At 39.3% G+C, this 26,776-nt stretch overlaps 1 protein-coding gene across 8 annotated transcripts in view; it reads left to right on the forward strand.

Moving 5' to 3' along the window:
* FLI1 (Fli-1 proto-oncogene, ETS transcription factor) overlaps positions 1 to 26,776 on the forward strand; it is a 170,393-nt gene that overhangs the window by 108,811 nt on the left and 34,806 nt on the right. For all 8 annotated transcript variants that reach the window (XM_007495111.2, XM_007495112.3, XM_007495115.3 and 5 more), the window contains 2 exons: positions 4,164 to 4,367; positions 15,524 to 15,595. In XM_007495111.2, coding sequence (XP_007495173.1) covers positions 4,164 to 4,367; positions 15,524 to 15,595 — 276 coding nt within the window. The remainder of the gene's footprint in view (positions 1 to 4,163; positions 4,368 to 15,523; positions 15,596 to 26,776) is intronic.

Consider the following 26,776-nt stretch of genomic DNA (forward strand, 5'->3'; position numbering starts at 1 on the left):
TGGGTCTGACAGAATCTTATAAACTATTTGTAAGGAATTTTAAAGTTCCTTTGCCTTTCACGATCCTGTTACTACCCTTAGTCGCCTGTCTCTCTGCCTCTCTTGGAATTCATTAGTATGTTTATATCCCCTTCTCTTGTATATCTCTATAAGCCAAGTAAAGCCATCCTTCCTTCAAACATCGTGTTGGCACTAAGGTAGGTTTAAAGTGAGAAGCCAAGTCATCTTGCCCCACCCATCCAAAATCAAAGGCTGGTCTCCTCAAGCCTTGGTTTGGTAAATGACCTCATCCCCAGCCCCATCCTACCCTCATATTTCTGAGGGTTCCCAAAACTGGCAGCCTGGGTTATCTCACCACAGGACATGGTATTATCGAAACTGAGAGTCAGAAGGTACCTTAGGAGTCATCTAGTGAAAACATCACCATAACAGCACATCTGTCCAGCTTCTCTTTGAAGATCTCCAATCCTGGGGAACCTGCTACCTCCTAAGCATCCTCCCTATGGAAGGCAGTTTTTCTTGATTTCAAGCCCAAATTTACCTCTTTGAAATTTCTACCCATAACTCCTGGTTCTACTCCTTGGAGACCAAGCAAAAAAAAAAAAGTCTAATCCCTCTACCACCTGGAAGATGTTCCAATATTTTTAGACAGCTACTGTTTTCCCCCTTAAGCCTTCTCTAGTCCATGACTTCCCAGTGCTTTCCTTTTTTAAACCTTTACCCTCTGTCTTAGTATCAGTTCTAAAGCAAAAGAGTGGCAAGGGCTAGGAAAGTGGAGTTAAGTGACCTGCCTGGGGACACACAGTTAGGAACAATCTGAGGCCACATTGGAACCTCCCCAGTTCTTTCAAATGAGCCTTATATGGCCTGGACAAAAGCCTCTTCACCATCCTGATCGTCCTCATCTGGACTTTCTGTAGCTTAGCTCCAAACCACAGTACCCAGAAATGAACGCAGTACCCTGGATGTAGTCTAATCAGAGTACTGTACAGCAGGATTATCACCTCTTTATATTTGATAGCTATGAGTCTAATACAATCCAACATTACGTTGATTTTTTGGCTTCTGTATTATACTATTAACTCCTATGGAGTCTTTAGTCCAATTAAGGCCTCACATCTTTTTTTCAGATAAACTCCTTTCTAAAAAAAATCTCCCTCAACCAAGATTTGGGTCCATTAAATAGTAGATAAGCCTACATCAGATCCAGGTTTGTCAGAGAAATATTTTTTCATTGAAAAAATTTTATTTAATTAATTTAGAATATTTTTCCATGGTTACAAGATTCATGTTCTTTCCCTCCCCTCTCTCAAGCCCACCCCCCCCCCCATAGCTGACACACAATCCCACTGGGTTTTACATGCATCATTGATCAAGACCTATTTCCATATTATTGATAATCGCACCAGGGTGATCATTTAGGGTCTACATCCCTAACTATATCCCCATCAATCCATGTGATCAAGCAGTTGTTTTTCTTCTGTGTTGTCAGAGAAATATTCTGAACCAACAGGAATTCTCATCTCATTTCAGCTACTACTACTAATAACAGCTTACAGTTACAGGGTACCTCTAGGTTTGTAAAGCACTTTATGTTGGTTATCTCATTTTGATCTCCTGGTGCTGAGGAATCCTGACAAGAGGCCTGTTGACTCAAGGCAGAGTCCCAGAAAGTAATCTGGTATTTCCCTGGTGACTAGCCCTTCTTTCATGTTCAGTGAGGTCAGGGGAAGGCAGAAAAAGAATAAATGTAGGTCATCGATCTAGAGATAGAAGGGACCTCAGCTACATCTAGCCGAACTCTTTGGTTTACAGATGAGGAAACTGAGGTTCAGAGAGGTCCAGTGATTTCCCAAGATCACATAAGTGGTAAGCATTAGAGGCAGGAGTTTAATGAAGTTCCTCCGACTCCACTCTAGGTCTTTCTGTCCCAAAAAAAGTTCTGTTTAATCACTTGGCCTTTAAATAGAAAAAATATATAACTTTGCCCTCTCATTTTTTGAGTCCACTTCAGTGAAATGGAAATCTTAACTCAGATTTCACTGGCTCTTCTGGCTCTAGTAAGCATTATTCAGATGTCACTTTGGTGTAGTTCAGGTCAGCTTCTTGGGCACCAGGGAGAGAGCCTCTCATCTGTGAAAGTTCACAAATCAAAGCAATAAAGTATCTGAAAACAATAGCCTGGATTTATACTCCCATTTTAAGACAGATATAAATGAAGGCTCTAATTAATCATCAGCTTTAAGCTTAGATTGGAAGAAACTAAATCTAAATCATCCAGAAAATACATTTGGAAGAGTTTAATATAATCCAGGGTTGAAGATTTATAAGTCGTTGTACTGCAGAGGGGGGAAATAATATTGTGACAGGGCCCAAAAGCAGGTGGGGGAAAACAATAAAATAAATAGAAGTATATTGTACAAGATGGAGGGTGGGGGACTGTATAGTGTGGTTGCCTAAAGTGGGAAATCTCAGAAGAAAGAATATCTGGTTTAATCTTCCCTGAAACTGAACAATGGAAGAATATTTTCCTTCTGAGTTTTGAAACAGTTGTTAGGTTCTTTCCACTTTCACTGGGGACAACCTTCTTGATTGCTTCTGAAAGTAAAATAGAAAAAAATTATCCAGGTAAGAGAGAGTGAAGGGGTCAGGGAGGAAGAAAGGGGGAAAGAGAGGGGAGAAGAAAGAAAGAAGAGAAATGGGGGAGAGAAAGGGAGGGAAGAGTGAGAGAAAGAAAGGAGGAGAAAGAGGGAGGAAAAGAGGGGAGATAAAATGAGAAAGAAGGAGAAAAAAGAGAAGAAGAGTGGGAGAAAGAGGAAAAGAAAGAAAGAGAAAGAGAGGGAATAGAAGGAGGGGGAAAGGAGAAAGAGGAAAAAAGAAGGAAAGAGGAAGAGGGGAGAGAAGGAGAAGGAAGAAGGAGGGAGAGAGAGGTAAGGAGGAAAGGGGAGAGAGGAGATATGGGGGACAGAGAGAAAGGAGAGGAAAGAGTATGTGCAATGTGGCTTTTGGAGGAGTTATATTTTTTGGCAAAAAAACAGGGTAACTGCAGAGGTCAGGTAAGTTGGTGGGGGCAGGAAAAGGAAACTTGAGACATTTGCTGAATGGGGTAGTCCTTGAGGGGAGCTGAGGGGGAGTCATACCCCACAGGAGGCCGGAAGGTGGTTGTATGCTCTTGAGGAGAGCTAGTGCTAGAAGGTGGGATGATGCCAAGGAACAGAAAAGTAAAAAAGAGGAAAGAGAGCAAATCATAGTATATCCTTCTTTGTACCTCTGGAGTGGCAGTAGTGATGCTAAAGGAAACAAGGGGGCTTGGCCTTGGTTTTAGGAACCAGGGACAGACTGTGGGAGACTTATAAGTGATTTCCAGTCAAGGAATTCCCATCCCCAACCCAACCCCTTAGGCTTTGACTTGCTAAGAATGGATTAGAATCTCAGTGACAAAAATCCCTAGTCTTTGCTTCCTCCCTAGTCATGCTTGTTCAATCAATCAGTAAGTACTAAGTGCCTACTATCTGCCACTCTTACAGTGTTTAGAGCCTTAAAGGAAAACCCACTCCTACACTAAAGGTTTGCTATGTACACCACAGCAACCCAACACTTATAGGACTTTGACTAACTTTAGGATTTGGGATGATCTGGTGGCAATGAAACCAAATCTCAGGCTTATCTCAAAGGTCTCAGTCTTTGGATGTGAAGGTAGAATCGTAATCTAAATATGTCTGATTTTCCTCGTTCATCTGAAATCTCTGAGGTCTTCTGTGACCGTCATTAATATGTCTGAGCTGTAGGTGGTACATGTTTTGCTGGTAAAGTGGGGGAAGAGGAGAAGGATGATGTCTGTGAGCTAGTGTTTATTTTCATTTTCATGCTATCACTTCCTAGACCTAGCCTACCAACAGCACTCCTAAAAGTTGAAAGAGTCTGCTGTCAGGTTTTAGAAGGAAGTGTCTTAAGAAACTCCCCAATGTACTAAGTGGTTCAGGCAGTGCCAGATGTGGTCCCCAGATGGGTGCTATTGGAAAGCCCATCTGGGAACAAAATTTTCACCAGTGGAGAAAGGTTTCATAGAAATAGCACACGATGAATGGATGGAGGGGTGGATCTTTTGACTAAGCAGGCAGTACTTGCTAACTCTGGTTTGTTTGTTTTTTTTCCTCATCTAGATCCCACCCTGTGGACCCAGGAACATGTGCGCCAGTGGCTGGAGTGGGCAATAAAGGAGTATGGCTTAATGGACATCGACACGACCTTGTTCCAGAACATGGATGGCAAAGAATTGTGTAAAATGAACAAGGAGGATTTTCTCCGAACCACCTCCCTGTACAACACAGATGTGCTGTTGTCACACCTTACTTATCTCAGGGAAAGTAAGTGCTTCACCCTCTTGGGAATGGTGTGTGTGTGTGTGGCTTCAGGAGACCAGATGGGGAGTTATCCTAGGAAAAAGACATTGGGTTCTCTTAGATGATGGTTATGCTTTTCAGAGGACATGTTTTGTGAATGATCTAGTTTCCTATTTAGATTTAAGGAAAGGAAATTCATCCTCTTGCTATCAGTTTGTGTTGGACACTGTTATTGAGAAAACATCATTTTTTCCCCTGTAAAATTTCCAGTGCCACACTGGCACCTTAAGACACTGCTGAGGGCCAGACACAGTCCCCTGTGTGGGGAAAATAGTGTCAAATGTCTTCTTCACAGAAAGGCATGAACCAAGCAAATAAGGGAAAGGAATGAGATGGGAATGAGAATGAGTCCTCTAGAAGAGCTACAGGCAATGGAACTGGTTATTTTCATTGTTCTAGGTGGATACCCTGACTGGTGTTTTCCTGAATAACTGTTCAAAACTGTTAAAAGCCACACAGGAAACCCTCCAGATGCATGGATCTAAGATTCTCAGTTTTGAATAGCTCCTAGTTAGCCTGGCAATGCATTAACTGCCTCCTCCAGCCTAGCCCCAGTTTCTCACGAACTCGTCCTGTTGCTGTCTATGACTGTGAGGAGTTACTCATATAAGCTTTCTTAAAAAATCAACAAGTGTTAAAAGCACATTAGCCTATGAGAGAACCCAGCTGAGGTAGGTTCTCTGATGTAATCAAAAGAACTGAAGGAAGATGGAAAAGGGAAGAGCTTTAGAGAGAACAGTGGGCAAGTTTAGCATTTGACATCTGGAAGATGTACTAACGAACTTCTCTGATTGTAGAATTCCTTAGAAACCATCTTTTTTAATCCTGTAAATCCATCTTAGACTTAGAAAGTTCCTCTAAGAAGGTATTTTTTTATTCAGCTAATAAACTCAACCACTCTCTCTATAGTAAGCACAGACCAGGTAAAATAACCTAAAATAACTACTTTTGTTTGGCCCCTTTGCATTTGTCCTTCCACGGGACCTTTATGTGCTCTTCAATATTTCATAGACCTACGACTTGCCATTTCTTTGTCTCACACTGCAGTAATGTACCAGCAGGAATTAGGAATAACAACATTTGTTTTCTCTACAAACAAAATAAGACAAAAAGTGACCATCTAAGTCCCTAGCATAGCCCAAGATTGTAGGCTAAATGTTATTTGCATACCTAGTCTCAGAGACAGATGAATGAATGTACACGATATATCACATTACATATAGATACATCCAAATCATTTATTTACCTCAGGCTTGAGTTTAGCTGCTAATATGAAATGCTTTCTCTGTCTCTCACACAGACATACATAGCAACTCCACCTTCATGTACTGAAGGAATATTTCGCCTTGTTCTTTTTGCCCTTGATCTCATTCTTTCTTTGTTTGGAACATTTAGTATATTTAAATGTCTGTGTTTCTTTACTCTTAAGTCCTTAGAAAATAAACAGTGATAGTCTCTGATAAAATTAAGAAACATAAATATCTAACTCATAAAAATCTTTATAAGCTATTAGGGACCATCTTATAGATGAAGAAACTGAGGCTTAGGGAAGTTACAGGCAAAGCGTAGGACTTGAACTCAGTTATTATGACTTTTACTCCAGTGTTCTTTGCACTAAGATCTCCATGAGACTAAGTGGTTGATAAATGTGATATCAAGAAGGAAAGACCATCCCATTTCCTCACCTTCTCATGTGTGTTAACTGTGTGACTCAATTGTAAGAATAGTTTTTAGATAACATTTTAATGCTTGTCAAGTGTCTTACAAATATTCCCATTTGATCCTTATGACAACCCTAAGTGCTATTGTTATCCCCATATTATAGATAAACAAACTGAGACAGAAGTTATGACTTGACCAGAGCCTCACAACTACTAAGTATCTGAGGCTGGATTTGGACTTGGATCTTTCTGACTCCAAGTTGAATATCCTACACACCAACCCATCTAGCTATGTGTTTTTTTTTCTAGGCTAAATGCATTCAGACATATGACACTAAAAAAAATATGTTCATAGAATTTCAGAGATGGAAGGAATTTTAGATTAGAGATCCAATCCAACCCCAATCCATACTGAGATCCTCTCTTTAGCATTATTTTTTTTCCTTTAAACTTTTACTTTATGTCTTAGTAACAACTCTAAGACAGAAGGATAAGGGCTAGATAAATGGGGTTTAGTGACTTGCCCAAGGATCACCCAGTCAAATTTGAACTCAAGATTCTAGCCACCTAGCTGCTCCTCTTCAGCATTCCTAACAAGTGATTGGAAAGGCTCTGCGTGAAGACCTCCAGTGAAGGAAAGTATGCCCACTCCATTTTTGTACAGTTTTCATTGTTAGGAAATGTGCTTAGAACAGTTCCTGGCACATAGTAAGCACTTGATAAATATTAGTTCACTACTAGTCGCATGACTCAAGTTGAGCTAAGCGAAGTCTGATTCTACAAGTTCCCCCACTACTCCTAGTTCTGCCTTTTGGATCAAGCAGAACAAGTCTAATTTGTCTTCCATAGAACAGTACTTGAAAGACTTGAAGACAGCTGCTATTGTTACCCTGAAGACTTCTCTAGTTCCTTCAACCAGTCCTGACATACATTTCCCCATTCTGGCCACCTTCTTCTGGTCAAGTTTCACCTGGACAAAGTCCTTCCAAAAAACTTGGTGTGTAGTACCAAGCATAGTCCCCCAGATGTGGTGTGATGAGGGTGGAGAAAGATAGCTGGAGAATGCTCACCTCTGACTCTAGGCAATCTGTCTTGTGGTATTCTAATTTGAGAAAGAGCAGCAGTCATCCTCACCCTCTGGGTCTTTCATCTGATTTTCCAGGGGCATAATGTACAGCATTGGCTACATCTTTCAGCTGTGCCTCAGTTCTAGGTAGAAATAAACCATTGGTACTGGTACATACTAGTGACTCAAAATATTATATTTGAGATCCATGGTAAGAAATATCCATTTAAGGTATTTCTTTCACCTTACTAAGCATATATTGATTCTATTTGAAAAGTTAATTTGTTCCCATTTGATTACTTGGGCTATTGTCTTCTTTCAGTCAAACTTCTTTTTTTTTATAAACCCTTACCTTCCGTCTTGGAGTCAATACTGTGTATTGGCTACAAGGCAGAAGAGTGGTAAGGGCTAGGCAATGGGGGTCAAGTGGCTTGCCCAGGGTCACACAGCTGTGAAGTGTCTGAGGCCAGATTTGAACCTAGGACCTCCAGTCTCTAGGCCTGGTTCTCAATCCACTGAGCTACCCAGCTGCCCCCCAGTCAAACTTCTTTAAAAAAAAAAGTACAGACCTTAGCAATGAGTCCCACCCAGTGATTTATGGGTTAAAACCACAGTTCCTAAGGGAGGAGTCAACTCTTGTTCAAAAAGATCCCAAGAGAGGAGGCCAAGGACCTAGAAGATAAAACTCTTTGAGAGACCAGTCCTACATTGAGCTACCCTAAAAGAAAATAGACCAGATTCACTTGTTTTTTACATTTTTTTTAGAGTCTTTAGCCTAGGCATATCAATCTCACTCTCCAATTTCTAACCTTTTGGCTTCTTTGGTGTTGGGTTTTGCTGGGTAGCAAGTTAAGACACCTAAATGTCAACCCTTATGGAGGAGAGGTAGAGGAGTAGAAGACAATTCTTCCCAGGCAGCTGTGTTCTTCTCTGTTGTCCCAGTTGCTGGGAATTCCCCAGGGCTAAAACACCTTTAAATACTTTATTGTTTTTCCAGACTTATTTCCAGCGGATGTTTGTGCTAAGGGAGGGAGGTCAGTACTTAGGGGGAAAGAGAGTATTTTCTTGGGAGAGGACATAATTTCTTGTGTTTTGTTATTTGGGGGTGGGATGAAGGGAAGGAGGGAGTCAAACACTTCCATTTTGCCATGATATGGGATAAAAATATCTAAAATCCTCCTGTTATCTCCATTGGGAGGTTTCTGATGAAGCCTAAGGAGAATCAATAGTGAAAATGACTGAGGGAATAAAGTTTGAGTAGAGAACTTCCCCTTCTCAGAAGAAGGTCTTATAGTTGAGATACTACTCAGAAGTATCTAAATTCTGTTCTTCAGGGTCAAACAGGAATCTTTTAGGGTGAGGTTTTCCTCCTTGCTTTAAGATCAAGCTATCCTGAGAAGGTATTTTTCTGTGACTTGTGGAGAACTCCATCCACCCATCCATCCATTCATCCATCCATCCATCCATCCATCCATCCATCCATCCATCCAATACTGTCTAGTTTAAAAGGGTAGGGAATAATAGAAACACAGATTTAAAAGTAGAAGGGGATTATGGGAAAGTTGAGTCCCAGAGAAGTGGAATGACTTGACCAAAATCACATTGGTCTTAACCCAGCTTCTTTGTCTCTGAATCCAGTACTTTTCCACTCTACCACAGTACAATATGAATGGAGAAACATGCAACTGGGGCTTCTAGAACCACTGCTCAATGTCTAGTGTCTGGATAAGATATATCCAATCTGCCCTGAAAGATCCCTGCTCTCCTTGATATTCAACTTATTACAAAATGAGTTAATCAATACATTAAAATACATTCAGCTATCCAGCTATACATATGTACATATAGTATACATATAATATCCATGACCTCTTAAAGTGAGATAGATCATCCTTTATGACCACTTTAAGGACTCCTTGAAAAACTCAAACTTCCCAGGACAATTACAGATTGACCTTAGTCCACATCAGTATTTAAAGGTAATCAATGCCTCCCAGACAAGTAATAGGTATCAATTGCTAGGTATTCATATGGTGCCCCCTTGTGGAAAAATATGGACAGCGTATTAACATTCCCATTGTACAGCTGAATAAACTGAGTTCCAGATAGATTTATTAATTTATTATCACATGAAGAAGAAATAGCAGAACATTACTTAGAATTCATGTCTCCTAATTCTCTTTATGATAACTCTTTGTACACCACTTCATATTAATGATTTATGATCTATTATGATAGATGACCAATTTAGGGAAATAAGCTCCAAAAGATCTCTTCCTGAAAATGTCTTTATACTCCTGTCCAGTTCTCAAGGACCAGCCACTTTCCCCCACAGTATATTTTGTCTTTTATTCACACCAAAGGATAACTTCTTTTTCAAAAGCTTTTCATATAACCTCCTAGAATGAAACAGATTAAACTAAACCTATCAGCACAGCTAGCCCTATCTTTTTTTTCTTCCTCACTGCTTTTGAAAGTCTGGAGATAATTGGTTGATATACTTTCTCATACTCATCCCATTTAGCAGAGGCCATATTTATAGGAGGCAGGCTTCAGGGAAATGAGATTTATATGTTTGTATGCTAATGTTGGGATGGAGTTCAAAAGAAACTCAACTGCCAGCTACTAGAAGTTCGCCCTTAAGACCGCTGGGGGGAGTTTTGTGATATTTGGGAGAAGAGAAGAATCTGGTTGGGCAGAGACAGCGCTGGGAAGAAGGAAGGAGGGAAAAGAATCCATTTGCTCTCATTATACAGAAGGATTTGGAGAGGAGTATATGAATGTCTGAGCCTGACTTTTCACAAACACAGAGTAACTATATCTCCAAATGGTGGCAACACAAGAGAAATAAATGCTTTGTGTGACAAGAAGGTATTAGAAAAGACATCTCCCTCCATTTCCATTTTTAATTTAAACTTTAATGGAAAACACATTTCCCATTCTGTGGCATTCCCACCTGCAACTTTAGTCTGCCGGGCAAAGGTGATGGCTCTGGGCAATTAAGTTGGTGATGCTTTATCCTTTCCAGTAACATTACACCAAGGTTTGGACTATTAAAAGAGTTCAAGATGGTTGGGGGGAGGGGTCCAGATTTGCTTCAGACTCAGTGGGTAAGTCAAACTGGTTAAAATGTGCAGTTTACGCTTGAAAATCCTAGTTGAGGATTTCAACCTCCTAAGCTCAAATGGCGTCATCTAAAAGTAAAAGAGGGGTGGTGGAAGTCAGACTTGATAAATAAATTAGAAGTGCTAATCTATTTTAAGTAAAGGGTGCAGAATTGTGAAAATGCCAGGAAACAAAATTTGGAAAACCAAATATTTCTTCTGCTGCTCACTGCAATGGAAGCTTAAAGAACAATTCAGGTAGAATAGATTTTAAGTTCCTGGAGGAGAGCCTCTGTTTCATTTTGTCCATCACTGTCTTACAAATTTCTTCCCTTTTGGGGGGTATGTGGAGAATAGGATCTGTCATTTCATTGTTATTGGGAATTACAAAAGAGAAGCCATTGCCACCAATGTAGACCAGCCCCCTTTCTACAATTTGTCATGCTAGAGGGTTGCTTGGTGGAGCTGAGACAGTTAAATTATTTGCCCCAGGGTCACACAAGCAATATGTGTCAGAGGCAGGACTGAACCTAGGTCTTTCTGACTCCAAGGCCAGCTCTCTATTCACTGAGCAAAGTTGTCTCCAGATGCCTTACAGATAGGAGGTGTTTAGTAAAGATTTATTCCATCTCCACTTCAAAGATTAGCTTTAGCAGTCCCTCTCCTAACCAAACATAGCCTCAAGTCTTAGCCAGACTCAACAAAGATGTTAGAGACTCATGCTATTGCAGGGTCTATTCCAACCAGCTATGAAATTTGGCCTCAATGAAACCTGTAGCCATACTCAAATGGCAATTGTCTCTGGGGATAGTCCTTGTGACTCAGGAGGACATATCCCAAATAGTGTTGGCTCAATCAATGTTGTTTTACAAAAATGTCTCTGAGATATTATAAAGAGCCTAGATCATGAAGTCTCAAACTCTGCCCTAATATTTGATGGAATAAGAGGAAAGAATGGGACAATGTGTTATTGTATCCCCCAACCTTGTTCCCATTCCCCAATCTTCCAGAAGGCTCTGGCTGTTCTTTCAGAATCCCAGCAGGGAGTCTCTGGCTTCACTTTTCAGTCCTATTCCTATGAAACCAACTGCCTCCATAATAGGACAAACTAAAATTCGGTTTCCATGGAATTAATGGCTAGCTTTGCCTGTAGTTCTTCTAACTGGAGGAAAAAATGAAGGATGAACAACATACAAGGAAACTGGCTTTATCTTCCTTCTGGTCACATGGGAGACCTGGAAAAATCCATCTCAGTTTTACTTTAAGCCACATCAGTGAACATGTTTTCAACACCGACAATATATATATAAATATATATATATAAAGCATGGCACTCAAGATGGGAGAAACGTGTCATACTCAAAGTCTTTCCAGCTAGTTAGACACTACTGAAAAAGCTTGTTGGCCACTGGCATAACCTCTTAGAATTCAGGGTCATCTTCACACCTTAATGAGGCATCAGAATAGAGCTTTAGCAGAGGACTTGGATTAAATAAGACCTGCTCACTAACCTTAATGAGATCATAATCTAGCAGGGTACCACAATATATCCACAAATAATTGCAATGTAAAATGATAATCTCCTTAAGGTCAGGGACCATGTTCCATTTTAGTGGAAGAGGATTTCTTTAGCAAGAGGGGATTTAGTGCCTGCCAAGGTTTATGTGAGTTAATTTAAAGGTGGGTGACTGCAATACAAGTAGAATGTGCAGCATGATGGAAATGATAATCTTGCTGTTTTTCTCTGACCTGAAGTTTTATCATCAATTCTGGGATTTACATTTTAAATGAGATATATTGAAAAAGTGGAGCATCTCGAGATGACTATTACCATGATGGTGAATAAACTCAAAACCATGTCATACAAGGATTGGTTGAAATGGTTAGCCTGAAGAAAAGATAGGTAGATAAAACAGCTGTCTTCTATTCCAGAGATTGTCAATGGAAGAGAAAAGAAAGGGATAAGCATTTTAAAGTACCTATTATGTGCCAGGCACTAAGCTACACATTTTATAAATGTTATCTCATTTGATCCTAACAACCACCCTGGGACGTAGGTACTGTTATTATTCCCATTCTATAGCTGAGGAAAACTGAGGCAAACAGAAGTTATGTGACTTGTTCAGTATCTCACAGCTAATAAGTATCTGGGGGTAGAATTTGAATTTGGGACTTCCTGCTGTTGGACCCAGTGTTCTTTTCACTGCATCATCCAGTGGCCTCAAAACAAGCAAGAATGACACAGGATTAGAAGGGGAATGAAGGAGCTACAATCTACATCAGAGAAAGGAGTACTACACCAATGACATCACAGAAATAGCAAATATGGAAATGTAATTAGACTTTTTCTGCCAGACCTCAGGGAGAGGAAGGGGGACCCAGTCACAGGGTCACCTTTTAAGTCACTAAAAGGAAATATTTCCAAACAGCTAGAAGAACTATACAAAACCAGAGTTGACTTCTTCTGGGGGGGGGGAGTAAATTTTCCATCACTAGAAGGATGCAAAGAGACATTGGATGGCTATTTCTCAGAGATGCTACATCTGACTTGTGATTCAAGTAGGGAATGGTCTAAATGAACTCTCAGATTCTGTGATTGAAATTGTTTTTATTGGTGGGGTCTTTGGTAGTCTTGGGATTCAGTAATACATCAATGTGGAGCCAAATTCCATGAGAAATTTCCCAACATAGTGAGCCTCAAATAACACACATGGAATGTATGCATAGGCACAGATTTGGCAAATACTATCAGGGTGGGCTCCAGTGGGAATCCTACCACATCTTAACAAGTTCATCCAAGAATAGGGTGTATTGTACCTCCCCGGCTCCCAAGAACTTGTTAGACAAAAATTAGGAGGAGGCACTGCTAGTCCTTCAGGAAGAAGGCTTAAAACACCCTTACCTCCCCCCCTCCCAGCCTCTACAGGAAAGGCAATCTTTCTAAGAGTGAAACTTGAACCAAAAATAGTCTTTAGGGCAAAATCCTTTTCCTAGGTAACCATGAAATATGTATTTCATGCAAGCTTTAGGGAGGTCAAAAAACTCTTTCTCTCAGTGCTTTCTGAGAGTTTCCTGTGGAATTCACATATGCCCGAAGAAGAATTTTCACTAAGGGGAAAATTTAATAAATATGGTTTATCTAAGCTTTGTGCTCTCTGCTAAACCTACACTAATGATGAAGGCAGTTTTTTTCTCCTCCCCAAAGACCATCCATTTTCTTTGTGTACTACAGTAGTGAAGTTTTAAAAGTTCCAAGGAGAGAGAATCAGGGAGATAAGGGCTTAGGCCAAAAGGAGACAGGAATTCTTGGTTCTATTCTTGATGATTCTTTTTATTCCCTTGTATGAGGTACCTCCAGGGCAACTTCTGTACCATTTTCCAAGTAGTAAAATTGTTTTTTTTATTACAGTAGTGCCCCTTGATATCACTGATGCTGGCACAGGGTGGAAAAAGCTCTAATATTCCTAGAGAGACTGACTAATCCATTGGCTTTTTATTGGCTGTTCCAATTTTTTTATTCCAATATTTTACTCCAATTACTCCAATGACTGTAATCTCATCCATGCTTGATAATCTTTTGTGAGACCCTTGTCTCTATCTTCCTGTAATTCCACCACAGAAAGTCCTCCCTATGTACTAGAGGTCTTCTTTTCATTCTCTTGACATTGCATAAATAACATTAGTCATCCCACACTTTTGTGTTGATTTTTCCATTCATGCCTTTTTCCAGATAGCTCTTGACAGTGACCACCCTTTATGTACCTTGCTACACAATTCCTACAGCCTGTTTGCTACCACCATGCCTCTCCAGTGTCCTTTGGGTGATCCTCAATTAATATAACTCTTTATTATCATTTTGCCTCTGTATCAGCCATATTATGATAGCATTCTGCCATACTAGTTGAATTCTCTTTCTTGAGAAAGGGAAACAACTGATAACTCTGTAAATAGAGAAGTACTTGTTTTCTTCAAACTGAGACAATGCTTTTGACTTATAAGAGTCTTCTCTTCAACTTTCCACATCTCATTCCCAGTGGATAGTTCTGACGTGGAATCAGAAACACTGAAGTTCAAATCTAACTTCAGATACTTACTTAACTGTGTGACCATCTAAAATCGCCAGCTGCCTCAGTTTCCTCATTTGTAAAATGGAGACAGTATTATCTATTTTCAGGGTCATTTTGAGGGAAAAATGAGATAATACTTTTAAAGCACTGTAAATTTTAAAGTGTTACATAAATGCTAGCTAATATTAAGTGGCATTCATTGGAGTGAGTCACATGCTAAGCAGTCAGTTGAGTCTCTTTAAATTCCCTTTTATCATATTCATATAAACTGATTTAGTTCTTGACCCTTTTCTCTGAAGTACACAACCATTAGCCTATGGCCAGCAGATGCAGAATTGTCATTTTCTTACCTATTCACAACCTGAGACAGAGAAGAAAAGTTTAGCTGAGATCTCATTCCATAGACTAAAATTCGGATTCCCAAGTATCTGTTTTCTAGCCATCATAAGCCAAGAAAAGAAATGCCCAGAAATGCCTTCTTGGTCTTTAAAAAAATAAAGCACACCAGGTCCTTTGTAGAGAGTAATGATTCCCCACCTTATTCTCCAGGGATGTTCTGAAATCCTCCAGAACTGATCAAAAATCATTTTGGATTCACTTTAATGGATGGAATAAATGTATGCCTTACATGAAAACTTCACGAATCTGTGATTTTGTTAGAGAAAGAGAGAAGCTACAAACTTTTAAGCAAGCATTATGGTGATGCTACTGCCAAAAAGGCTGGGCACAAAAACATCAAAAGGACAGAAAAGGAAAGTAACTGCTTACTGCAGTTTGATATTCTCTTTTGAAGATGTATACAAAGTGAGGGGAAAGTCACTATATACAAGTTTGTCCCTGCATCCTTCACTCTAGTCTTCTCAGCACCTAACCATCATGTCCCTGGAAAGGCCACAATACTAAAAAGGTCTGATAAATTTGTGAAGCTAATCTTTCTTCCAACAACCTCAGAATTATGATCATTTCTATGAATACTTTCTTATAGAATAGTGACTTTGGCCCCACCCTCAATAAACATGGCAGCCAAATAACATCTAGGAACATTCTAACATGAAGCCTGAATAGCTGTTCTTATTCTAACTCATGAAAAGGTAGAGTGAACACAGCTCCAAAGTAACAATTAAAAAAGTTACATAATTGATTTTGTCATAGTCAGTATTATCTCTGTTCTTTTTGCCTTTGATATTCCATCATTTATAATTTTGTTTCTCCATCCTCACAGGTAGCTCACTCCTAGCATATCCTAGCACTCCTTCCCATACAGACCAATCCTCAAGACTGACTGCCAAGGAAGGTAAGTTAGCCTTTCTTTTCTTCTTTCATAAGCAATAGAGAATTTGGTGAAGGGTCAGAAAGTGTTCACCTATCAATTTGTTAGTGAGTCTTTGACTCTTCTTTCTTCATTTATAGAGTAATTCCCTACTTGTGCCAGTAACTGTGAAAATACACTATGAGAGGCTCTGAATGACTTTAGTGGTAATGTGCTAAAAAAGTTGTAACATGGATATTTATCACTCAATGCAAGATGATTTCTTTTCCCTCTAGGAACTAAAACATACAACAAGTTGAAGTCATTTTAATGTAACTTTAAAAAGCTCTTCCTTTTTTCTACCAAAAAAGCATATGGAGTAATTTTTGTTCCTCAGAAATAAGAAAAATATCAAGATTGCCTTTCTATCTGTCTTTATCTCTGATCATTTTCTTTTCCCTCTTTTTCCCACATGAACAGATAACAAAATAGAATTGTGGGGTAAATTTTATTAGTTATATTTGGTAAAGCATAATAACTAAATACTCCATTCTCCAAAACCTACCCCTAGCCAGGAAAGATGATAGAATCTACCAATACCTTAGGTGAAGTGAGTTCTGTGATTCATATTGAAGCTCCTCTGTTCTGTCTCTTATCGATGAGGATAAGGAAAGGCTATGGTCAGACAATTCCCATGAATCATAAAGCTTCCAACTTCATGTAACAAAGAGCTCAATTCTTGGATGTAGGTTCTTAAAATAATTAAACTGAAGTGGAATGTGAAGTCTGGAATGGATAGGAGATCTATTCCAGCATGAATGACATTGTCTGAAGATGGTCCAGGGTGAGACTATAGATCTTTGATACAAAGATAACTGATATGATTGTAAATTCAACAAAGAATTTCCTCAGTTGGTACTGTTGGATTTCTTTAGATGTAGGCATATTTTTTTAGGAAAACCATGTGATGCTTCCCCTAACTTCTAACTCTCTATAAATTTCTGACTCCCATTACCTCTGCTCATACCACTTTCCATAGTGAACTGTTGTTTCAAAATTGATGAAGTATGGTGCTAGAAGAGACTTTCCTAAAAGGACTCCACATCATGTGGGACAGAGGGTTTTAACTTGCTTTTAATGGACTTAGGAATCCATAGATAGATTCTAGGGTGTCTGTGCACTTGAATGAGAAAAATGAAATCTTTTACTTTACTAAACTAAAATTTCTTTTGTAATTCCACATATTTTATTTTATGTACTTAAAAACACCATTCTGAGAAGGTGTCCATTGGCTTCATCAGACTGTCAAAGATGATGTCCATGGCATAAAACATTTAAGAACTCCTGACCTAGAGGTTTCTATAGTAAAGGAACTGGTCTGGGGGGTCATAAATGCTGTAGTTCATAATGAATCCAGGCTCTCAAGAAAAGCTAAGGTCAATAAAAAGGCATTTTTAAAAAGTTAATGGTGGGAGAAGGAGGACCAGTGAAGAGATAGGACTGCTTTCTGGGGTAGAGAGGATCCTGACAACTATCAACAGAAATGGGGCAGAGATGTTCAATTATTATTGATTGGTAAATATGTAGAGAAGGAAATACTAATCACAAAGAGCTGGCTTCATTGAGAACAAGTCATGATGGGGCAGTTAGGTGGCTCAATGGATTGAGAGGCATCAGAGATGAAAGGTCCCAGGTTCAAATTTGACCTCAGATATTTCCTAGCTCTGTGACTTTGGGCAAATCACTTAATCCCTGTTACCTAACCCTTACCACTCTTCTGCCTTGGAATTTGGTATTGATTCTAAAAATGAAGGTAAGGGATTTTTTTTTAATAAAATAAAAAAAAGTCTTGCTAGACTAACCTCATTTCCTTTTTGTCACGGGTGACTAAACTAGTAGATCAGTAGAATACTTAGTCTTCATAGTTTACCTAAATAATTACAAAGAATGTAAAAGAGTATCTTATGTTCTTTTGGAAAAGATAAGAGAGATGTGGGCTGGATGATAGCATAATTAAATGAATTAAGAATTGGCTGAGTGGCCATACTCCACAAATATTTATTAATCATATCATGCCAATTTGGAAGGTTTCCATTGTAATGTCCTTGTGTTCAGTACTTGGACTTATTCTGCTTAATATTTTTATCAATGATATGGAAGAAGAAAGAAGAAGAAAGAGGAGGAGGAGGAGGAGGAGGAGGAGGAGGAGAAAAAAGAAGAATTCATATTGTAGTCCAAAATTCACAAGGTGCTTTACATTTATCTCACTTGTGACTCTAAGCAACCTTTTGAGATAGGAATTATGATTATCCCAATTTTTCAGATGAGGATACTGAGTCTGAGAGAAATTAACTAACTTGCCCATATAGCTAATAAGTATCTTAGACAGGATTTGAACTGTCTTCCTGACTCTAATTCCATCTATCTATGTTATTTAACTTCAAATGTGTTTACTTGATTTTTTAAAAAAATCAATATTATAAGTACAAGATTGAAAAAAATGTCTTAGATTTCCCCAGTTGAAGGCCAGATAGTTATTTGTCTGAAAAAGTTTGGAGTTTTTAATGAACTGTAATCACAGTATTAGTCAATAGTGTGATTTTGGCAGCCATCAAAAGCTACTCTAGCCTTGTACTACATTAAAAGAAGCTCAGTGTTCAGAATGAGGGAGATGATAATCCTGATGCATTTATGTATGAATTTTACAATTTAGGAGGGATGTAGACAAATTGGAGGGTATCCAGAAGAAAATTAAAATAATGAAGAACTTTTGAGTCCATGCCATGTGAAGATCAGTTGAAGAAACAGGGGTCATTTAGACTGAAGAATTAAGGAGGATGAGATAGCTATGTTGAAATATTTGAAATATTGTTATATGGAAGAGGGATTAGACTTGCTCTATTTTGACCCATGGGACAGGACTAGGAATAAATTTGGAAACTACAAACAAATATATTTAGAATTGATATAAAGGGGATCGTGCTGACAACTACAACTATCTAAAGTGAAAGGGGCTGCCTCAGGAGTTAGTAAATTAAGGCTAATTGGGCATCCTTCAGAGATGTTGTAGTTGGAGTGGGCATAGTCCAGGTATATACTGATCTAAATGGCTACCAAGGTACCTCCCAATTCTTTGACTCTGTGAAACAAAAAGACCTGGGGTTCTTCTAGTCCCACCTCTGCCACTGTCTAGCAATAGAATGTTGCACAAGTTATTTAGTATCTCTGAGTTTACTTCCATTTTCTCACGTGTAAAATTAGAGGCTTGGGCTGGGATCTCTCCCTTCTAGTTCTAAAACACTATGATTCTATTTTCAACCACCTCATTTTAGAGATGATGAAACTGGGGCCCAGAGATGTTAAGTGACTTCTCCAAATTTACAAAACCTATGAAGAAAATTTATAATTCCTGTTCTTCATTGATTTTTAAAATTATTTTTGAGAAAGCAATATAAAATAAATACATTCAGCTATTAAGATTATAATGAGAGTTGTTCTAAAATATGGCTTTTAAAAAAATAGAGTGAAGTCTAGAATTGATGTCATTTTCGGTCTGTATTTATACTCTTTTATTTTTTTCTTTTAAATAATTTTCATTTTAAGAGCAACCTATTTGGAAACCAATATAAGAATGTGAATCCCACTTAATATAAAATTTTACCCATTGATTGGTTCAGAGGTTCCATTTTTTTCTACAAGTCTAACATTTAATTTTTCACAAATTAAAGTTGGAAGTTGCATTTAATCATATTTGGCTGCCTGACTTGAATTTCCCTTGAATACCATGTCAGAGTCTGAATTTCCAGGTACCTCCAACAGCCCCAAAACTGAATGGTTTCCTTAGCAGAGCCAGTAGGGGGCATTTCCGTCATTGTGTTTTTACCTCTACTGCACAGTTACAAAGTCACCTTGTGTGGGAAAGGATGGTAGTGACCACGTCCTTTAATACACCTCCAGTCTATTAAAGGGTTCCCAATCTACTCCTCCATCTGCTAGGTCATTCTCTAATCCCCACCCCAAGCGTAATATCCACGCCGTCTGGATTTATATTAACAGCTCACGTTTGCAGGGTGGCAAACCCCCTCTTATGAGATGAATGGACTGCAGGACCATCCAGTATTCAAGCAAATGAGCCCATTCTACCCTCTTTCAGGTTGTACCAGGGCATTTATCTCTTAACATCGGCTCTGCCCTCTGGAGAGACGATTAATTCTACGCTTTGCAGGTGCATCTTTTGTCCCCAGTAAAACCCTCCACTTGAGTCCCTTGCTCCCCCAACCCCCTTTTCCTCCCGAGGTGGTCTCAATCTGTTTGAATAAGTCTTTGGGAAGGGCAACAAAGTCCATTAGCAAGACAAAGCTCACCCAGCTCGTTTCTCTGTTCTAATGGCTACCTTAAAAAATGAAAGAAAACCTGAATGCAACCTTGGCTTTGGCATGCTTGAATAAGAAAGGCACCCACTCACACACGTACACACGCATACACCTACCCAGGCGCCCACAAACACAGGGAGTTCACCTAAGCTCATGAAGAGCTTTTCTATCTTCTTTTCCAGCTATGTGTGTGTGTGTGTGTGTGTGTGTGTGTGTGTGTGTGTGTGTGTGCCCACTGTCTGCCCTGCGTTTCTCCTTCTTTCAAAGGGCAGGTGCTGGCATCAAGCACAAAGAAAAGGAGTCCTGAGATGGCGTTTATTAATGATTTTTCAATGTGTGGATCAAATTAGAATGCCTTTTTATTATCTAAAATAGCCTAATCTTCCCTCCTGCAGTCTCTGCACATGCTGACTACTATCTTGAGAGTTTAAGTGCCTAGAAAGCAAGGCTGGGTTAATAAGAATGAGTTTACAAAGGGGTCTGAACCTACTTAAGCTAAATATTCCATAGGCAAAGATTAGATCCCTCCATGTTGGTTACAATCCCTGTTACAGCAAGTAGTCTGGGCTAAGACACAAGATGAATTAGGGTGGGAAGGTATTGTTACCAATGTAAAATTATAACCAGATGCCAGTGACTAAATGGCTTCCATGATAACTGCAAGCTTTTGCCTGCTGACTGTTTTTTTTCCCTGAAAACACCTAGCCTGAACAGAGTTTGAGTGGAAAAAATGTTTTTCTCCCACTTATAGTTGACTGTTGTTGCCCCTTTTCTTTCACTTTCACTATTCTGTGCCCCAACCTGCCCTTTACTGAGACAACGTGTTGCTCTAGGCAGCCCAACATATACTTAATAGACTGTGTTGTAGCAAAAATGGTCAGTTCTGTTCTAAAGAGCCAGCCTACTTGGCTGATATGTGTGTATCGCTGCAGGCATGGCGGGTAGAGCCCATGTGGCTATTTGTGCCTGCCCTGGAGTAGAACCTTCCAAGCCCATATTGGTCTAATCAGACACAGGCTGTATATTATCCCTGACCAACAAGGTGATACCATTTTTGTCCTCTTTGAGGACAAAAGACAACAACCACCTAAATGGATAGAGCACTGGACTTGGGGGCAGGAGAACCTGTGCAGGAATCTCATCTCAGGCACTTACTAGCTAAGTGGCCCTGGACAAGTTGTGTTTCCTGAAACTCAGTTTCCTCATCTGTAAATAAAAATAATAATGATAAAATAATAATAGCCCCTGTTTTACAAGATTGTTGTGAGGATTAAATAATATAATTATATAATTTAAAACCATATTAAAGACTTTAACCTATTATTATTATTATTATTGTCATCATTGTCATCAGACTGGTTAGTGGTGATCCATCCAGGCTAACATCATCTTCCTTAGATGCCTTCATTATACCATGTCTAGCCACGATTTGAGCCTGTCAGCATCATTCAGGCAAACTAGGAAGGAGGAAGTAAGACCTAAACAAACTCATAAATAACTCTGACAACCAACTTCTACCACAAGGGCAATTCATCTTAGATCTTCCTGATCGAAAATGGAACTATGGGACTAATTAATAAATTGAAGAAAATGTAGGGTTGAGGGGCAGAAGGGGAAATTTGAAGTCTCCTGATGAATTCCCTTCATCTGTCAGGTTCATTCATATCTTCATTTTATTTGTTCTGCACAGACATAGCCACTGGGCACTCACCAGATGCTAGGCTTTGAACACAGCCCAGTTTCTCTCCAGGCTAAATCTTTTTGCCCTTGGTGCTTAATTCAAAATCTGTTTAAATATTTCCAGTGTCCAAAAGACCCAAGACACTAAACTCAGTGGTTTATTAGCTCCTGAAACTCATAAAGTCACCTTCTGTCCTTTCAGAACTGAGCCCCATTGCTATGGCATGAAAACTTTTCCTGTTGCAAGTATTTCTCTGCTAAACAATTCAGACAGATCTTTAGAAGGAGGGATCTTCAGCAATTGCTCGTATTTTTTTGGATAAAGCATCTGCATGTGTTTTTAAATGTCTGAAGAAAAACTATTCCCATTATTATCCTCATCATAAGATTTAATTCAACTAGCATTTATTAGCTAGATGGCATGGTACATAGAACACTGTGCTTGGTATCAGTACAACTCTTCTTGATGAGTTCAAATCCAGCCTCAGACTAGCTATATAGCTTTGGATGTATTGACAAGAATTATAGACTTATAATTAGATAATTGCATCTGTGTGTAAAGGCATATTAATGAATAATAATCATATCTAGAGCTTTAAGGTTGAAAAAAGACTTTAGAATTATTTTCACATGTAATGAGAATGACAAGTGGGGAAAGGATAGAGATCTGGGCATGGAGTCAGGAAGACTCATCTTACTAGTTCAAATTGAACCTCAGACATTTACCAGGTGAATAATCCTGGGCAAATCACTTATTCCTGTTTGCCTCAGTTTCCTCATATGTAAAATGATCTGGAGAAGGAAAGAGCAAAGCCATTTTGCCAAGAAAACACCAAATGGAGTCATAGAGAGTCCAAGATGACTGAAGCAACTCTTATATGCCAAGCACTTTTACGAATGTAATCTCATTTGATACATCATCCCTGCATAGTAGGTACTGTGATGACCATTTTATAGATGAGGATAGGAAGGCAGAAAGACATTTAAAAGTGACATGCCAAGGGCCACGTAGCCAGTAAGTGTCTGAGGCTGAATTCGAAGTCAGGTCTTTCTGACGCTCTGCCTAGTTGCCTCTAAAAAGTCTTTGTGTATGACGTTAACATACCCATGACATAGCATGTTCTTGGAGGGGTGTTTTGTCAGAGAGTTCTCTGTGTGTGTGTGTGTGTGTGTGTGTGTGTGTGTGTGTGTGTGTGTGTGAGGGAGAAGTTGAAACTCTCTAGGGTTGTATATGGAAATGAGACGCCGTGTGTCTCCTCATATAGAGTCTTCTTGGAGGGACAGAGCCTTGAACGTGTGCCCAAAGGAAAAGACCTGCAATGGTGTGAGGTAATAATTTTTAGGAAGTAAATAACACCTCTTGTGAGGCAGGTTAGCTGGCCCCGGGTACTCTATCCATGTCACCTAACTTGCTTTTGAAATGTGAAGGCATTTTAGTCTCCCATTAAGGTCTTTGTTATTCTGTTTTTCTTTTATGAAAAAAATACTTCAGATACGTTTTTGCTGCCCTGGAACAAAAGTGGGAATGATAGCCCTGTGTGTGTGTGTGTGTGAGTGAGTGTGTGTGTGTGTGTGTGTGAGTGCACACGCACACACACGCACGTGTGTGCACTCTTGATATTACTATTACCCTGCGGTCCAAAGGCAGGATTTACAATTCCAGAATAGACAGTAGCTCACTCTCTCAGGTTTTTTTAAAAATTGTTTTCCTTTGAAATTCCAGAGTTAATGTTTTGTCTGCTTTCTATCTGACCCTCTTCGGAGGCAGCCGCATGTTTTTTCACAAAAAAAAAAAGACTGAAAAAAAGAAAAAAGAAAAAAAACCTTGGAAACAAAGAATAGTTGTCTCTAAGCTGCAGCAGGCAGGAAACCCCAGTCCCAAGGGAGCTTAGCCAGCCAGTGCTGTCCCAGAGTTAGACTCCAGTTCTCTGAATTCAATTTGACAGCTTGTCTGGGACACTTTCTAAGTAACCATTATCCTTCCTTTCTCCAAGCAAAAAGACTGTTATTTTTTTTCCATGGGTGTGCTATGTGCAATGTTATTACACACATGTGGGTTACACAGTGACTGGGACACACTTTCTCTAAACTGTTGGAACCAGTTGGCTGTTTCCTAAGACAAGTGTAAATTTGTTCCAGGGGTAAGGAGGCAAATGACTTTAAATGCTGTAATACTGGCATGATGGGAGCAGGTATGTATTTATATCCAGAGGAAATAGTTGGGGTGTCTGTGTATGTGGGTGCATGTGTGTCGCTATGGGTATATATGTATATGAATGTTCCCTTTTCTTTCCAATTCCAGCAAAGGAATGAATTTATTTCCTTATTTGGTAGAGATCCTGTGACCAGGAATATGTACCGTAGAATAAAGGCTGAAGAATATTCAACACATGCACTTTTTATACCTTTGGGACCTATCTGGTTGAAACACAAACAAACAAAAATCGTTGACTGGTCCTTCACTTTTCTTTTGAAAAAGAAACAGCCCTATCAGTTTCACCAGGAAAGGAAATTCAGATCTTTACCAGAGATATTCCAGTAATGGAACCACTGGGATGTTGTGGTAGGCCATCAGCCTCGACTAGAGATTGTGGCCATAGTTCAAGCCAGATAACTGCCCCTTCCTGGGATTAGGAACTACTATAAGGCTAGTTCTCTGTGCTTCTGAATGACATTTCACAGAATTGAGCCTATCCTAGCATGAGGGATTTAGTTTTAACTGAAATGGTGTGGGGAAAGAAGACCAATGCCCCTTCAAAGAGTCTCATTTCTAAACCCTCCTGGTACCAAGCACTCATGGTCCAAGTGTAAAGATTAAAATGAATATCCCATAACTATTATATTTTTAAAGTTTTATTAATAATAATATATTATGTATGCTAATAAAAATAATAAAGTAAAAGAACTACCTAAACGCAGCCCGCTCCCAAAAGAAGAGAGTGAGGGAGAAGTTACTGCAAACTTAAATACAAACGTGACCATGCAAACGTGGAGGCGCAGGAAAAAGGGAAAAGAATTCTAGGTAATACAGGAAGGAATTTGGGGTGATGTAGTTGTAGGGGTTCAAGATTTTCTAACTCTACAAAGGATGGAAGCAAAGATGCATAGAAGTCCTTGAAGCAGAATTCTAGGAACCTGCACAGGTGATCAGGCCCAGCATTCTTCCCTCTGTCTCAGTTTAGTCAAATTGTAAAAGTGTAGGTTTAAGCTTTATAGCTAGAGCATTGGAGAGCTAGGAAAAATTATCTTCTGGTTTCTGCTATATCTCTGAATCCCTGAAGCACTAAGATTTTTATATGGAATGTGAAGGGGGTGCGTCGTGTAAAAATGTGGCTAACCACATCCACCACCACTTACCTTACCAAGAAGCCATGGTGGACCCAATTCTGGTTGAGTCTGAGACCGAGTCTTCTATTTCATCTAGTCTCAGGAGTACAGTGACCACTCACAGGCCCCATCTCACGCTGATCAGCTCTATTTCTGGCTAGGACAGATTTGCCTCTCTTTAGGCAGTCCAGTGCCCACTCCACTCCCCACCCCCATCAAGGCTCCCCAAATTACTGCCAGACTGTGGCTATTTCATTTAGCTTTAGTCCTACTGCAGCTCAGAACTCTAAAGCTCATTCAGTCTATCAGCCTCAGCCTCCCCCCAGTAGCAGGGTTTATTAAATGTGTGCTACTACACCCAGATTTATATTTCTATAGTTTAGGATTGCCTGTGGTAAAGGTGCTGAAAAATCTGGGCAGTTCTGGAATAAATTCTGGAATGGTTTTGTTCCACAAAGTTCTTTGAAATAGTGCTGCCAGCAGGACTAGGACAGAGGGTACAGGCTTTGTTTTGGCTCTCCTTAGCTAGGAATTCCCAAGATCCTTAGCTAATACTAGTTTGGTGTTTAGGGTGGAATGAATCTCAGAGGAAAAAAAACACAGGTGAAATTTCAAAAATCAAAAGGTATTCATTCAATGAGGAGACAGCTACATGGTTCAGTGGATTGAGCACATGGCCTAGAACCAGGAAGACCTGAATTCAAATGTGACCTCAGACAATTCCTAGCTGTGTAACCCTGGGCAAGTCTCTTAATCTCTAATTATCTGACAAAAGGATCCACTGGACTAGGAAATGGCAAACCATGTCAGTATCCTTAACAAGAAAGCCCCTTGAATGGCTGTGGTCCATGCAGCCATAAAAAGTTGGACACAACCAAACCACTGAACAACAATATTTAACAAGTCACTTGGTGAACAATGGACTATTAGAGAATTTTCTAGATCAAAATAAACATGTAAATTCATCAAGATACCATCTATAAATTGAGAATATAATAGCCTGGACCCTACCCAAAACACACACACACACACTTCTTTGAAAAGAGAATAGAAATACATTTTAAACCAGTACTTCTCCTAGAATCCACCAGATAAAATTCATCAACACATGGCCATGCAAAGTCTTAACAATTTTGAGCTACAAAAGTGAACTTCAAAGAAGGGAAGTAGCTGAGAGGAGAGAATGGCTGCAGTGGGGGAGGAGGTAAGGAAAGAGACACAGGAGAGATAAAGATAGAGACAGAGACAGAGGCAGAGACAGAAGGCCTAATAAATGTCTGGGGCTACTGAGCATAGAGGAACTTAACCTCGTTTTTAGTAAATTAGAGCAGGAAAAAAGTTAGAAAATTGATAGCTGCTATTCATAGGAAGGAGAGGAAGAAAATGAAATATTCTACAGCTTCTTCTCTTGAGACTCTGGAATAGAAGAGTGTAGAGATGTGGTTTCCTGATCAGACATAGAGAACAGGTCCAGATACTGGGCCACTAATCTAGAAAAGTAAAAAGTACTGCCAAAGGTTATCTGATGTTCTTCTCACCATTCCAATCTATTTAGACCATGTGTAAAACAGCCCAGTAGTGATAAACTTTCTCTGTTTTTAACTTGCCCTAAAGGCTAGATGATGGTAGGTAAATAGAAAGATAGATGGATGGATGGATAGAGAGATAGATGGATGGATGGATGGATAGTTACATGATAAATGGATGGATAGATTGATAGATACAGACAGATAGTTGGTTACCTTGCTGATATAAATGTTGTGTTTATACTATATTATACTATATACTAATATACCATAATCTATTAAGTGTGCAATATTATTATTTCTAAAAAATGTGTATACTT

This window comes from Monodelphis domestica, chromosome 4, assembly GCF_027887165.1.
Source record: "Monodelphis domestica isolate mMonDom1 chromosome 4, mMonDom1.pri, whole genome shotgun sequence".
In the NCBI taxonomy this organism is placed as follows: Eukaryota; Metazoa; Chordata; class Mammalia; order Didelphimorphia; family Didelphidae; genus Monodelphis; species Monodelphis domestica.